The 16,595-nt window shown below is 40.4% G+C and overlaps 2 protein-coding genes across 2 annotated transcripts; one reads left to right on the forward strand and one right to left on the reverse strand.

Moving 5' to 3' along the window:
- Positions 1–945: 945 nt before the first annotated feature.
- LOC139218201 (prospero homeobox protein 1-like) lies at positions 946–7,830 on the reverse strand. The gene is made up of 4 exons (XM_070849759.1): positions 6,541–7,830; positions 6,010–6,111; positions 5,279–5,473; positions 946–1,159 (listed from the first exon to the last, which is right to left on the reverse strand). Exons 1-4 carry the CDS (start codon positions 7,828–7,830, stop codon positions 992–994), a joined length of 1,755 nt encoding a protein of 584 aa, XP_070705860.1. The 3' UTR covers positions 946–991.
- Positions 7,831–8,906: 1,076 nt separating this feature from the next.
- LOC139218207 (dihydrolipoyllysine-residue succinyltransferase component of 2-oxoglutarate dehydrogenase complex, mitochondrial-like) lies at positions 8,907–15,776 on the forward strand. Its single transcript, XM_070849766.1, has 15 exons — positions 8,907–8,998; positions 10,978–11,011; positions 11,195–11,237; positions 12,044–12,108; positions 12,197–12,271; positions 12,380–12,435; positions 12,525–12,633; positions 12,811–12,960; positions 13,059–13,132; positions 13,264–13,361; positions 13,491–13,621; positions 13,780–13,853; positions 13,940–14,023; positions 14,212–14,379; positions 14,556–15,776. The coding sequence occupies exons 1-15, from the start codon at positions 8,936–8,938 to the stop codon at positions 14,688–14,690; spliced, it is 1,359 nt and encodes a 452-aa protein (XP_070705867.1). The 5' UTR covers positions 8,907–8,935; the 3' UTR covers positions 14,691–15,776.
- The last annotated feature ends 819 nt before the right edge of the window (positions 15,777–16,595 follow it).

A 16,595-nucleotide genomic window follows, 5' to 3' on the forward strand; every position in this document is an offset into this window, starting at 1 on the left:
TGTACTAAAGTTTGACCCTTGTTCTCACTGGCTGTTGAGAACAAGATGACTCAAAAGAAAATATCACACTGAAGAGTAATTATATTAAATTGTCTTGCTACAGTTGAGTTTTCTAAAGAGTTTCATTACAAACCGCTCAAAGTGATCAGCACCTAAATTAACCAAATCCAGTCTCACTGAGTGTGAGTGTCATGGTTAATATATGGCAGCATAAACAGGTGGATTTGCTACTGAAAATGTATATTTGCAAACTTTACACTTGTGAAGCCAAAGGTCCAGAATTTTCACACGAGAAATTTTCGTCTGGATGATCAACACTGTCGCACGAGTAACTGAAGACTGAAGCGAGGATCATCAATAATGAGCGAACACACAGAACTGCTGATGAAGACCATGTTTGATTTGAGCTTTGGCAGCCAGCCAGTGTGTGACTTGGGAAGTGGATGGACTGACCTTCATGGTAAGTATGGAAGAGAGACAGAAACACGGCTACTTTAACAACAGTTAGTAAGGGGAGAGTGAAATAATACATAATTTACACATTAATTCATTTAAGAATTCATGTAATTTCCATTTTACATACCCTGTACATACAGAATGGTAATAATGAGCTGAATATTACATTTTTATTTTTTGGTGTGGACCTTATTTTGTGCTTATTAAAAATGCTTCTCAAAACCAGAAAATGTGTTCTGTGTTGCACTTTGTCAAGACCTTTCATAATAATATGAAATGTGGTATTTTTGTATGGCCAATGTAGCAAAATACATATTACGTCAAGCTACCTCATAATGCAACATGCCTTTATTAAACTCTGCCGTCAGTCTACCTTATGTATGGAGACTGGAGATGTGCAGACGTGCTTCACTGTTGTATTTGAACAATATAGTATGCTCTTCATTTAAACCCCAAATAGTTTGCTAATCAAGGCACGAGTAAGTCCACACTGTGAGAATGACCACTGTGGCACACGATGTCTTCTGGTTGGTTCTCATCCAGAGCGGTGGTTTTTGAATTCAGCTGGTACGCTGCTGTCCAGTTTACAGATCACCTTGTAAATTGCTTTCTTCCATGACGGATCATGATCCTTTCCCATCGAAATGGCGATGTAAAACTCTCTAAGTGTAATCTCTGCAACCTCCAGGAATCCATCTGGGACCTGTGTATCCACAGGAGAAGATTAAAGACGCTGACATTAAGACATTTAACACACACATTGTTCCTATATCTGTTTGAAATTACAGATTCTCCTTATATTAGAATTAATCAGAATCAGGTCCTGCAAATCAAGTTAAGGTAAGTAATGAGTCAAAACTAAGCAAAGTGATTATGTAACCTCTGTGTAGTTCTCTACTTGCCGACATAACTTTACGCTGAGCTTCGAGCACCGGAGACTCCTATACAGTCATCCCACTGAAATAAAATGGCCTAAAATGTTTAATTTTCTTTATCTTGTTTTATGATGAATGGAAATTGTGAAAATATCCATCTGTGAATTGAGAGATGTACTAGCTAGTCTCTGTCTCTGGTGGATAAACTACTGAACGGTGTCATTTATCAGCTGACAAACAGCTCTGGAAAAAGAGACCACTGCAAAATTGTCTCTTGCTATTTATAGGTGTTTGAGTAAAATGAACATTTTTGTTTATTCTATAAACTACTGACAACATTCTTTTTCAAGTTAAATCAGATTATTGTCCTTTAGAGCTTTATTGTCCTTTAAAGTCAAAATAACAAAAAAAAATGCTGTTTTCAGACCTCAAATAATGCGAAGAAAACAGGTTCATGTTTATTTTGAAATAGTGATGTTGCAACCGAGGAAGAGCCCAGAAATCAATATTTGGTGGAATAACCCTGATTTTCAGTCACATTTCACATAGCTGTTGGGTGATTTAATGCCACTCGTGGCACAAAAATTCGAGCAGCTCGGCTTTGTTTGACAGCTTGGGACCATCCATCTTCCTCTCGACCACATCCCAGAGGCCGTCAGCGGGGTGCCCAGAGACTGGGATGGCCATGACGGGCTCTAAATATGGTGGTCCTCCATCAACACCTTGATTGGCTCGGCCGTGTGGCATGGAGCACTGTGCTGCTGGAAACACCAATCTTCAGAGGAACATTGTCAGAGCAGCAGGAAGCACCGGCCTCTTCCAGGATAACGTTCGTGGATTTATTCACAAAGACAAATATGCCTGATTCCAGCCTTGCTGAAGAACCACAGATCTGACACAGTATGAGACACTGTGTCTTGTAAGGCCTTTTCAGGTGTCTGTCCAACCATTAGAGGAAGAGGTGCTGGGCAAAGCTGAAAGAGGAGATGACCTCGCTCCAGTCCAGTCCATGGTCCAGTCTTTACGGTCTACAAACCTCAGTCTTTGCTTCACCATTGATGCAGTGCTTTTTTATGGCTTTGCTCAGCTTCATCCCTGCCCCTTGGAGCCTGTTTCGTACTGCTGTCGCTGTGCACGTCACCTCATCTGCCATTTGCTATTCCTTTTGTGAGGTCACCTGATGTCACCCTGCAGTTGTTGAGTGCCATTCGATTGAGTTGGCCCTGCTGGTCTGTAGTGTTGTTGTCCCCAATGCCTGCTGATTGGTCTTGTTCTTATGAACCTCCATCTTTGAAGTTTTAAGGACGGACGAAACTTGGCGCTCACTGTGACCCCCTGTCAGTAAAGCCAGAATTGGACCCTTTTTTTTTTTCTTCCCTCAAAACTTTTTTTTAAAACTCATGTGTTATGGTCAATAGTTATTTTTTTAATGGCAATTACGTTTGAGGTGCTACTAGCACTGTTTTTTCCACCCAGCTGGTCCTACTGCAAGATGATTGTGATGACCACAGCAGTGGTTTTTAAGCTTTTAATTGTTAAATAAGATTTAATTCAACATGGCTTTATTTATCTGCTGATTTAGTCTCTGTGGCTGTGTATGCTGCTACAGATAAATGTGAATTAAGCAAATACAGCATATATCATTGTAAATAAGGTAGCAGAATCAGTTAGTCCAAAGGATTTACCTTTAATATTTTGGATATTAAATGTGCTCAAGTTAAAAATGTCAGGTTTGCACAGACTGAATAAAATATCTTGTCTTTAACCTCAGTGCAAACTTTTCCTTTTATCACCACCACCGGTAAACTTCTAAAAACTGTAGAAACATCACAATGTTTGATAAACCAACTGCTCATATTGGTGAGTTTGATGAGAATTGGTCTTATATAGTGTATAGATCATATATAGTGTGAAAATGTGGATTTTACCCACTAACTTATTACTTATTAATTTAATACTAATATTAATTATTATCATTTAATTCAGCTGTATTGATGATATGTTAAAGGTCATATAAACACCATCAAAGGAAGCGTAGGAGGAGTAAATGTTCACCTGCTGAGTTTTTTGTGCCACTAACCATATCCACAGTTACACTGTAATACCTGACATAGAGTTGCCTTGGTTGCGATGTAATGATGCCCCTTATGTTCTCTGCGTGAGCATGTTACTGTCTCCAGCACAGCCATGGCTTAAAATAATGGTAAAAAAAAAAAATGCAAGTGCGTTGTGCAAAAAAAAAAAAAACAGACTTCAGGTCCTATTCTCAAATCACACACCCACATGGAAATTTACAGAGCATTTACTGTTGAGTTGTGCAAACAACTCTCAATCTTGAGACAAAGACAGCAGCCTGTGTTTTCTTTCCATTTAACATGCATGTCTGATTCCAGTTCATGTTCACACACCCAACTTCACTGCCTGTGTGTTCGTGTGTTTAATCTTGAAACCAGACCAGGGTGTGACACTGCAACAGAAACATTTTCATCAAAACGGTTCGACCTGAGATGGACGATGATACTGCTGAGTAGAATCTGAGGTAAAAAGGGAAACCCTGGACTCCATATTCTCTTTAAACCATCTCAGCTGTTTACTTTGGCAAACTTGTAGCCCTTCAGCCCCTCTTATCTGTTGCTCTTGCTGTTTTTTGGCTCACGTCCCTTGAAGCAGAGTTGAAGGTTCAGGTTCAGTAATGTTGCTTATAAAAAATCTTTTGTGTTTTTCTTTTTGAGCCTGATGCAGGGGAAGATGTTACACACCTGTAAAAGTTTGAATGTACCGAGCAAAAGAGGCTGTTCAGGCCTTTTTCGTGGAGGTCAGAAACTGACTCATGACGGACAAGAGTTGATTTTAGAAAAAAAAAAAAAAAAAAACTTACATGAACTATCCATCCCTTTTCTGCAGCTTATCAGGGTTTAGTTTAATCAGTACTTTATTAATTATTGTAATATGCTGCTAGGATCTGTTGAAAAATATGTTACGTAATACTAAATAATGTTAGGCCTTATCATCCCCACTGGTTTTCTATCATACTTTCATTCTTTGGCTGGTATGATTGTGAAACTTGTATTACGTCAAATTCTATGTGAGACTGCAAAGTCTCAAATTAGGCATCATGAACCCTATTTAGACATTTTAAGCTGTGGTAAAGTAAATCCTTCCTAAATGTCCAATAAGATTTTTTGCCTTATTGCACATTTAACCTTTTAACCTTTTTTCCACCAAATATTGATTTCCTTTTTTCAGATTGAACTTGGTGAAGCTTTGGGGGGCAGGTGGTAGGAAATATATCTGTGTATAGTTGTTTGTAAATGAAAAAAACTATGAATAATTAAAAAAATATTGAAGTAGTTATGAAAGTAATACAAGTTGCTATTCTAATGACACAGCTGCCACTGTGTGAATGAATTTGTCCTCATTAGAAGTACAATACTATAATGTACTAAATGGTCCGTAAATACTATTCAGATATAATTCTTAAATGACATCTAGCATAGCCAACAGTCATGTGTTGACACATGCAGGAACTTTTTTTTTTACTTCTGTACTTAGAGTAAATAGCATACATTACTACAGCAGTTCAGTTTACTATCACACATGTATTACAAAATATTAAAACCACGCCGACGTCCTTTTTGTTGATTTATTTTAAAATCTACACCAATCACAGATTAGATGCATTAGATACTGGAGCTGGCAGGTATGAAAAATTATTTCAAGCTTTAAGACTATTGATTAATATAAAGCACGGTACACACACATCCAGGAGGTGTAAATCATGTGTTGGACTGCACATGATCAAAACAAGACTTGAAAAATGAAATCACTGAAAGCAAAATGCATCACAACCAGCTAAGCGACAAATGTGTGTGTGTGCTGCCAGTAAAATATCAGCAGGATTTTGTACATTCAGAGCAATAAGATCTATAGTGTGTGGTGTGAGTTACCTGGAAGTCGTTGGCTTTGTTGTAGTGCATGTTGAGAGCTCTGAAAAGTTCTGATTCTCTGCCCACAGTCAGAGCCCTCTCGTCAGACACTCCCTCCATGAGCGCATGTCGGGCAAACTTCTCCATCTGGATGTAGTAAAACTCCCTGAAGTTACTGAACCACTTGATGAGCTGGGAGGTGATGCAGCGCGTGAACTGAGGACAAATCAGGTAAGTGAGATGGTCAAAGTGCATCTTTTGATACATTTTATGTAGCGAGAAAATGTGTTAAACGGTATACATTTAAAAATATAAAGCAAATGAAATATGAATAAACTGTATTTTTTTATTTTGTGTTGTTTACACCTTTAACATTTTGTCCTTTACAGAAATGCACTAGTTATGTAATATCTGGTCTTATTGCTTGGTTTTAATGTTGTGGACAAATAAAAACCAAAGAGTAATAACTTGTCTGTAACTGATTCTTTATTCTAAAATTCATAACACGTTAAAATCCATGGAAATGTTCGTACTGCTTTTTGATTTAAGATGAAGATTTTCCTCTCAGAAACTGCAAGAAATGTGTCTGCTTAAATGTAAAATACATCAAATTTCTCCAAGATTGCGATGAAGACTATACATCTGCATTTTTTTTTACAGTAAAATAAGTCATTTTTTTATAAATCTAATCTAAAATAGCACAAATGTGTGCAAGAATGGCTCTGGTGCTCAATAATGAGTGTTTTTCTCACCTGCACATCATAGAAACACATCTTCAGTACCAGTGAGCTCGGGTAACGAGTGTAGAAGAACATGAGCTTTGCTTTCTTCAGGTGATTTGTGGTCAGACCCTCCTAAATGCACCAGTGTTCAGGATAAAACACACACATACTAGACAATATGACTTTTTCTTAGTTAATGAAGCTGGAAACATTTTCTCTCCAACAAATCATTACAACTCAGGACAAGTGGAGAGACGGCAATTTTCTTCAAAGTTTGGAAGATCAAAGGGAGTACTTGTTGGATTCAACAAGGTGCAAAGTTGATGAACAGACATTTTACAGCACTACCTGGAGTGCCGACAAGGTTTGTGACACAGGATGAGCTGTTATTTGAACCTCAAATAGACAAAGAATTACTGGTGTCTGAGGGCAGCTGCTTCAGAAGCTACAATAAGGAAAGAAATATCTGACATTTTCAGTGCTGATTGTGACATATAGGCACGAGAAAAGATAAAGGATCAAATATTAGACCACATCAGTATAGAAACTTGTAAAGGATACATTCAGCATGCACAGGTTATTCTTCAGCGGGATATCGGACTCAATCTTGACATGAGGGAGACACATGCTTTGCAGGAGCTTTGGATCCACCAACCCCGTGTGAGTCTGTGGGCTTCTGACAGATCTGGAGTTGACCTTCGATCTCACTTTGACTGAATTCCAGTGTGCATCGAACGTCTCGAACTTCCCCTGAGCAACGTCGGAGCATCCCTCCTGGAGGCATCTGAACATGGCAGTGCTGTGATCCTCATGCAGAGCGGAGTCATGACTGAATGGGCTGGGAGGTTTGGGACGATGGTGAGCTCTTGAGCTCGACTGGAGGATAAACTTGTCGGCTCTCTCCAGTCGAGGCTTTTGCACGACCAGGGACAGGGCTTCGGTTTGAACATCTGGGACTTGCGCCTCTGCCTTCCCACAACACGAAAGTCTCAATTTATCATCTTTACAAACTGATGACTGGAGAGGCATATCGGTGTCTACATGTCCCTCATCATTTGGCGATGTCTGCAGAAGGGGCATGCTCTTGAAGATGGAGTCAACGCTCCTGCTGACAGCTTTGGACAGTTCATACTTTAAAACATCCGCCATCAGCTTTATTCTCTCAGGATTGGATTTGAAGTAGTTCATCAGCTTCACCTTCTTCCATCCTTGATATTTTCTGCTTGAGCTGCTCTCAAACTCACTGTATGCGTCCCTTGGAGATGTTTTAGGAGAATTGTTCCAGGTGGGATATTTCTCCTCCTTACCTCCCTCTCTAGTGTCGGTTGCTCCATCAACATGGTTCAGCCTTGTCCTGAGCTCTCTGAGGTGCTCATGCTGACTGCCAGATCCACTTCTTTCCTGATGTAAAGGCAGTTGTTGATTCCTTTCATTTTCGTCCATGCCGTCTGACTCCTCGTGCTGATTTGTGACATCTGTGCAGTGCATACCGGGAGAGCTGATCATGCCTTTGATGATGTTCTCTACTCTGGCTCGCTTCGCTTGATGGCCACTGTTTAAGCGCCAGTCATGGGGACCACAAGAAGTGGACGCTGGAAGCGGGTGCCTTCTCGTGGATAAATGTCCAGTGTCTCTGGATGGATTGAGCTCCAGCTGGCTGGGACAGATCAAACTGGAACCAGCATCGGCGCCGCTGTAATAAGCCCTCTCTGGAGGCATTTTTATGTTCTCGCTGTCTTTGTTTAAGGTCACAGAAACACCTGGCACAGCATTTGACAGCATGTCAGGTTGAAAAGAGGAGAGGTGCTCAGCCGTGCAGCCGTCAAGGCAAATGTTGCTGGAGGAATACATACCGTTGCTCCAAAGGTCCACACTTGGATTCATGCTCGTTCGGATAAAAAAAAAAGACACTATCAGTAATCATAATGCAGGTGATGTGAGAAATGTCATGCTTCATAGACTTGTCAAAATCACAAAACATGAGTTTTTGCACAATTGTGCTTTGCAAGCAAGTAATAATAAATCAATCAATCAATAAATTAATTAATCAATCAATATCAAACTGCTTTGTTCCAACTTATTTGCTGCAAGTGAACTACAAATATGAAATATGACGCCACAGTTATATTGTCCAGATGAAAGATCATTTTAGATGTGAATTATTGATTTGTTATATTGGCATTTGTATTCAAATATTTTAAGATTTTTTTCTCCTCACTTTTCTGTATCCGTGAAATGTCCTATTTGCATCTTTTTTTTAAGCTTAACTAAATAAAAAAAAAAAAAAAAAAAAAAAGATCTGAATCGATTCAAAGGTTGAGATAAAGACAGTCTAGTTTGACATGACAGAGTAAAATCTGGCGTGTGTAGTTTAGACTATATGGATCGTATCTACATACAGTATCATACAGCCGATAACCCACCTGTTGCCAGTCGAAGATGTCCCGGGGAGGCTGCAGGTCTGAAGCTCGCAGGAGGAGTGAGTCAAATATTTGTACTGGTCTAGAAGAGAGCCCCCCAGACTCCAGGAGGAGTGGTCTAATAAACCGACCTACCCCCTCCCTACCTGCGAATAATAACATTTAATACATTATTTGAACCAGACAGTCCACCACTCACTGTGCCAGATTATACCTACAGTGTGGATGTGCCTGAAATTAATTTGAAAGGCTTTTATAAGTATTGTTTGCAGGTAATGGTACAGTCCTATTACCTTTAAATTAATGTTATCATTTTATCATGTGAAAAAAAATCTATTTTATTTCGCCGTATTCAAACTGTTGGTTGGAGTTCATGGTGTGCAGTATATTGTTTTATCCAGTCCCGGCTCCCGGTGCCCCGGACCCCCCTCCCAGCCGGCCGCAGTGGTTCCTCCCAGTCGGACCCTTCTGCAGTGAACTTCCGCATCGCTCCTTTACCTGCTGTCAGAGGAGGGACGCAGCCGCCAGCCAGCGCGATGTTAGCGAGATCTAGGTGTGCTTACCGGTCACTTGGCCGGTCTCTGTCGTCGGTGAACCAGGTAGGCTGGATGGACTCAGAGACCCGACCGGTGTAGTTAACTCTGATACGGCTTCGCCTGTTTAGACTAGACACCGCTAGCTGTTAGCCAGACGTTAGCTGGTGAAGCAGGGCCTCGCCTTCCACGGACGGACAGACAGACAGACAGACAGACAGACCCGGGGACGGATACTGACTGTGGTTACTCTCTGGTTACTCTGGTTACACTGCTGAACATGGGTTTTAATTCAAAATAAAAGCTGCACTTAGTGTTAGCTTTAGCCCAGCACAGTTAGCTAACAAGCTAAGAAACTATAACCTCTGTGAGCTAACTGATATTACTGTTGTTGTCTGTTACTACACGACAGGCTAATGTTAGCATGATACGGTGCTGTGTGTTTGGAGCTGACCGGACAGAAATAGCTCATGTTATTGTAGACATGCTTGTGCAGTGAGGGGAGAGCATAGCTTTGCCCTCACAAGTTCACATGTCTTCAGATGTCCCTTCTTCGTGGAGGTCATGTTTCCAGTGTTGCCAGTGGATTAGTGCCTGCATAGGGGTTTAAAGTTATGCACAGTTTGTTAGGTAGACTAAGCTAAAAGTCTACCTACCTACAGAAAGATTACAATATTCAGTGTTTGTTTAGAGTCTCAGAAACTGGACGATGGTTATCTTGCAGGCTAGTTTGTGCAGAATTATATTTGTCCACCACATTTATATCAATGAGGGTAGATTAGATGGCAGTTCAACAGCACCACAAACTAGCAGTACATTCATAAAAATGTCTGCACAGTTGAATTTGCACAAAACTGAACATTATAACATTCATGACGGCAGGTGTTATTGCAGTATTAGTACTGTATTTGTTTAACCTGGGTGTACCTAATAAACTGGCAAATGAGTGTGAAAAACTAGAGCTGCTCTCTGACTATTTTCATTGATTAATGAAGTTTAATGATAAGGAAACAGTAAATATTCTGCCTTTTTGCTTTATAACATACTTTTGAGGCACTGATCAAATAGTTGTTATCGATGGGAGGATTTATTATAGTTAATTACTTTCACTGAGCCTAATAACCATTTAAAAATCTTGTGATAGAATCCATGTAGAGTTTTGACTAAGGAAAGTGGAACAGACTTTAAAAGTTAATGCACAGACTGAAGTCAGATTTAAACTAAATATGTTGGTGATTCATCAGCCAGTGTAATCTACCCTCTTCTGGTGTCCCACATCAGTAGGTTGAGGTCAGAGCTCACAAGCGACTTCACCAGACAAACATCAGTGTAAAAGCAAACAGAACTAGACGGGCTTCTTCACCAGAGGCGTCGCCCTCAAAATACCCTCTCACATGACTCATAACATGCAGAAATGCAGCGCAGTTAACCTTACCACAGCTGGTTTTTGCCGGCATTGAAAAATACAGTAGATTATATGAAAGTTCAAGCTATAAATGGTTGCTCAAATGTTATTTTCAATTAAGGAGAACCAAATGATCGTTCATCTGGGATTATTGAATAGTAAAGCATCTCAGAGTGGTTTGTGAAATCCTGTGCATGATGTTGGCGTGCATAAGAAAGTTGGTTAGTAGTTTTGTAAGTTATTAAAATATACTTGCTGAGATCAGTCGTGAACACCGTTTGCTCTTTGTTTCATAACAATGAAGAAAGGTTTCCCCCAGGAAATTTTTTTAATGAAATGGTTTGCCACCTTGATGTTGATGCATTTCATCTCGTGATCTATTTAGTTAGTCGATGATGGCCTAAACAACAGCCACGCTTATTGAATATGTGGCATTTTCTGTGGGGCATAACACATTTGCTGTTTTCCCATAAAGGTTTTTTTATTTTATAAAAGTGTATTAATGTTAGAGCTGAAACAGACCGAACAAGATGTGTGAATCTGTGAAATCAAACTTGCAATAATGGTATTTAAAAGCTGCCAGACTAATATATCAATAGATGCGTTTGACACAGATTTTTCTCTTTTTTTTACTTTTCAGGCCAGTAATGTGCTGGTTCGACAAAGTGTATCAGGTAAGTGGTAACTTTTAAATGAGTAGAGGAGGTCTTAAGTCTGCAGTCTTTATTTTGTCGCTCATGCATGAACAAATGCTGAAAGTGGATCATCCAGAGCAGAATAAGTACTGGTTGTTGAATGGCTGAGATGCCTTAAGACCCCATAAGTGGACTCTCTTTCTCTTCCTTTTTCATCTTTAGGCCTCTCTGTCTGCAGCCATCTAGTTTTCAGGAATTCTCAACCGTAAGTGCACTCTCCCACTCCGTTGTCTGTCCTTGAATGCTGTTCAGTAACCTTTAGGAACTCTTTAACATTTTCTTTCATGTACCATAAAGTGAGTTGTACACCTGAGGGTTGTACTACAAAGCAACATTAGTTGGTTAGCCAGGTATCCTGAGTCTAAACCTGATTTTTTTTAGTGTCTCAATAAAAAAAAAAAACCTGGCTAGATCTGCATGCTAACTTTGGCTGCAAACTTAACCTGGTAAACCTTATACTGTTCAAGCCAATCATGATGCAAACATGTTAGTAATGTCACCGCACACAGGCGTGCAGTCACATTAGCACAAACTACAGCATTGCGGTGTCACCGGAACATTTATGTGTTCAGCTGGTGGTGCTGGTGTCTTTTTTTGAGAAAATATTCAGCGATATTGTGTGAAGGAAGAGTCAAATGACGCGTCAAATTCCTCTTTTATGTGAACATGCACAGAGCCTGAAGCAGAAAGCCTGAGTTTAAGACAGCTAATAACCAGCTTCCTGATACCTGTTATCTCTGACTGCAAGTTAAGGGTTTGTAGAGACGGCTCACTCAAAGAAAGCAGCCTGGCTCTGTAGAAGTTGCTTCGTAGTGCACCTCCCTGTGCATCAAATATTGTTTTAAAGGGGCTTTATGTAGTTTAGAATGAGCATAAACTGATAAAAAAAAACAACAACAAGGAAGTAATTTGTGTATTGATCAGTATCGTAGTGTGTGTTTTAAATGTACTAATTTGGTTTGCATAACTGCATTTAGTTGTAATTGTTTTGTTTTTTTTCTTTACATCTAGATGTGAATTTCCATCATCAGCGAACGTCTTCCACATCAGATACTTCAAGACATCTGCTGTTCACAGTATGAATGACAACAGTTCTCAACATTATGTACTGACACTGCCTCTGCTCTGTGTTAACTTGGAGCACCTGTTTTTGTTTTTGCACAGGGGATGAGGTAGTCACAGTCAAAACTCCTGCGTTTGCAGAATCTGTTTCAGAAGGGGATGTGAGGTGGGAGAAAGGTCGGTATAAATCAACACATCGTATATATTGTCCATATTTCACAGATGTCAGTGTCCCATATTGTATTACCACTGAGCCAAATGTTCACACGCAAATGTTTGTTTTAGCTGTGGGCGATTCAGTGACAGAAGATGAGGTGGTGTGTGAAATTGAGACAGACAAGGTATAAACAAGAACGACCATCAGCCTTAAATGGTCTACAAGATTTTTTTTTTGACAGTATGAGAAAACTTCTGTATTTTGTACATGCAGACCTCAGTACAGGTCCCCGCTCCAGCAGCAGGTGTCATCGAGGAGCTGCTGGTGCCTGACGGAGGGAGGGTAGAAGGAGGGACGCCCCTCTTCAAACTGCGGAAAGGAGGTGTGCTGTAGTTCTGTGTTACACACGCTGCTGAGAGCCTGCTCAGAATGGATAACAAAATAATGATTCAAAAAGTATTGAATTATGACAACACTGAAACATGTTGTGGCAAAATATGCACTTTGTGAATCATTACACTCAAACTACAATTGACCTTCTTTATGTCTGTCTACTCAGCTGTTGCCGCCAAAGCTGCTCCCTCCCCAGCTGCAGAGGCACCAGCTGCAGCTCCTCCACCACCACCACCACCACCGCCGCCGCCACCTCCGGCTTCAGCCCCCACTGCCATGCCTCCAGTGCCCCCAGTGCCACCACAAGCCAAACCTGGTGTGTTTCACTCACTTATTGTTGTGCAGTATGTACCTTAGACACCAGCAGTGTTCTTGGTCCCTAATGTCACATTCTGTCTTTCCCTCTTAATCAAGTCTCTGCTATCAAGCCCACTGCTGCAGCTCCAGCTCCAGCTCCTCCAACAGCAGGAAGCAGAGGAGAAAACAGGGTAACACACATGCTGACGACACACACATTAGTTTCATCCATGTGTTTTGTTTCTTTTATTGCATTAATATTGTAAATAATTAAGATTTGTGGCCAACCTGAGGTTTAAACCACTCTTCTCCTTCTGTCCAGGTGAAGATGAACCGTATGAGGTTGAGGATCGCTCAGAGGCTGAAAGAGGCTCAGAGCACCTGCGCCATGTTGACCACCTTCAACGAGGTGGACATGAGGTGAGCCACAGCAGCTCCTGAACATGATTGTTCAGCTCCAGGACGTGATTTGCACGCCAGTGTCACAATGTGATCAAAAGATGTTTCCTGACTAAACAAATTCTCTAATATGTGTCATTTTTACGTCAGCAACATTCAGGAGATGAGGACAGTCCATAAAGATGCTTTCTTAAAGAAGCACAACATCAAACTGGGTTTTATGTCTGCATTTGTGAAGGCTGCAGCATACGCTCTCACTGACCAACCTGCCGTCAATGCTGGTAAGACGACGCACACTTTCACTGTCACACTTTCAAAAATAAGCAATAGTGTTACTCCCTGTTCTGTAGTGGTCAAAGCTCAATATTCTATTGGTTTAAACTATGTTTGTGTTTCTTTCTTTTCACCAAACTTTATTTCCAAAATCTCTTTACTATAGTTATTGATGATACAACCAAAGAGATCGTCTACAGGGATTACGTAGACATCAGTGTGGCTGTGGCAACTCCAAAGGTATGACTTTTAGCTCTCTAAACTTTATATGTTTTGTATAAAAACTGCTGCTGAATGTAGAATAACTTGTATTTGTATCTGTTTAGGGGCTTGTTGTACCAGTGATCCGTAATGTCGAGACCATGAACTTTACTGGCATTGAGAAAGCCATAAATGCATTGGGAGAAAAGGTAAAAAAAAAAAAGAAATTTAAATCTTTGTGCAGACATCTTAAGGTTTTTTTGTTACTTTGTTGTTGGGTATTTCATTATGATAAGCACTCAGTCACTCACTCACTCATTTGTCATTGGATATTTTGAATAAAATATCGATTTACTTTTATCACATAAATGAGAGAATCATGTGTTGTGCACCACAGGCTCGTAAAAATGAGCTTGCTGTTGAAGATATGGATGGAGGCACCTTCACCATCAGCAACGGTGGCGTGTTCGGCTCCCTGTTTGGCACACCCATCATCAACCCCCCTCAATCCGCCATCCTAGGCATGCATGGCATCTTCAACCGACCTGTGGCCATCAGTGGCAAGGTGAGAAACTTGCATCAGAGTTAAAAACCAAAACAAAGTTATGTAAGAAGAATTACAGCAGAGTCTGAGCTACATGTACCGACAGCCTGGACAGACACTTAAATGGATCTACAGAGTTTCTAAATCTGATGCACTCAGACACAAGTGAACAGTAAAACTGCTCTCTGCTTTGGCAGGTTGAGGTCCGGCCCATGATGTATGTGGCGCTGACATACGACCACCGACTCGTCGACGGCAGAGAAGCGGTCACTTTCCTACGCAAGATCAAAGCTGTGGTGGAAGATCCAAGAGTGTTGCTTCTGGACATGTGATGTTCTGACCAACACATTACTCTCATTTAAAGATAGCTCAGCCGCATACAAAGACCTCCACGTCACAAGAAACGCACAAGTCGCACAAAATCACCTAAGCAACCACTGTTTAACTGTTAAGTACGACTTCAGGGGGACAGTGAGGTTGTGGTCCAACACTCCACATGAAGCTTAAATACATGATAATAACTGTAGAATGTAACTTCACTTCTTTGCAATTATATGTTTATATGTTGAACCTCGGCTAAATCAACAAAACAAAAAGATTGATTACCATCTTTGAGCAGTAATTCTTTGTATGTATGTCAGTTCAGCAGAGACAAGTCACATTCATACAAGTAGGTGTCTTAAAAATTGCCGTACTCGGTTTTAAAATGTTGACTCTCAGATGTGGGGGTCATTATACCCATGTGCTCTTCAGATGGACATTTGATGCAATGGATAAACACTCGCTGCATCCTTGTCACAGTTGTGTTACCATGAAACAAAACAGCTTCTGGCTGAGTGACCTTCTCCCCTGCTCGTTACTTTTTCCACAGCGGGGCCAAGCGGAGCATACTCAGATTAGTTCAAGATGTTTTTAATGTTAACACAGGATTACATGAATTCCTTGGTTTGCTGCGAGGCAACCATGTGGTAAAGCCGGCAGGTCGATCTGATAGGCACATGTTTGGAGGGGTTTCAGTTCAGCTATATTCCTGCTTCCCAGTCATCTATGTCCCTTACTTGTTTGCTTGTTAACCTGTCCTGCTGCTATCAGGCACACTGACCATCAAAAATTTTAAATGTTGATCAAACCTTTGAGCTTTTAGTAAAACAGACGCACATGATTTCAGTGTTCAGCAGCACACACTGTACAAACCTCACACCAGACACTATTTGTTTTATAACATATATACACAGTAAATTGTTACATGGCAATATGTTGGGAGTAATGTTCAAAACGCAAAATATGGCAGCAGGTTTTTATGTTGAGCTCCAATGTGGAGGAGATTTTCATTGTGCTATGCTATATATAAAACACTTGTATCTATTTAAAGAAACGATTTTAAACATTAAACATCTCAAGAGTTTTATGTACTGAAACTTGTCTCGCACATTCACTTACAAACTTTGTACATACTTGGTCTTTTACTATTAGTCCAACAGTGATTTACTAGATTTGAAATAACGGATTAATTTTCCATTAATCAGCAACAATTATAATTATCAGTTAACCCTTTTTAAATTATGTTTCAGGCTGAATTTTCTGGTTCTAGTCCCTCAAATGTGAAGTTTTCCTGTTTTTAATTTGTCTCATATGGACCTAAATTGAATCTCTTTGAGTTTTTAATCATCGTTTGCACAAGACAAGACATTTGTCTATCAGGCTTTGGGAACTTGTGAAGGGGATTTTTTAACTATTTTCTTAAAGTTGTGTACACCAAACGATTGATGGTCCATTCCAACCCTTGTGGTTTATTTAACGCATAAGCTGCTGCTGACTTCACATTTCACCTCTAAGAACGGACTCAGAAATATGACAGCAGCTAAATAAAAGCACACGGCTGAGACAGGCAGCGTCTTCATGTTCGATCTTTGGCTGGAGCATTTTATCTCGTGCCAAATCTATTTTGCTACCGAATTCTCTGCCGCAGATGAATTCTGTGCCAAACACTGATCTTCAAAGCCTCATTACCCGGCTCTTGAGAAGCTCCAGATAATGGGATCATCTCTGACAGAGTCTTAAGGGTTGATCAGCCCTTTCTCCCTCTTCACAAACACAGGCTCAAGTGTGTGCAGCTGTGTATGATACCTCTTCAGTATTTCTGTTTACTTTAATAATCACAGGGGACAATGGGTCCTAATGTACGTCTTTGTTTCTCTGCCAGCACCTACACAAATGTCTGAACAACACTGTTCGGA

Source organism: Pempheris klunzingeri, chromosome 18 (assembly GCF_042242105.1).
Source record: "Pempheris klunzingeri isolate RE-2024b chromosome 18, fPemKlu1.hap1, whole genome shotgun sequence".
Taxonomy (NCBI): domain Eukaryota; kingdom Metazoa; phylum Chordata; class Actinopteri; order Acropomatiformes; family Pempheridae; genus Pempheris; species Pempheris klunzingeri.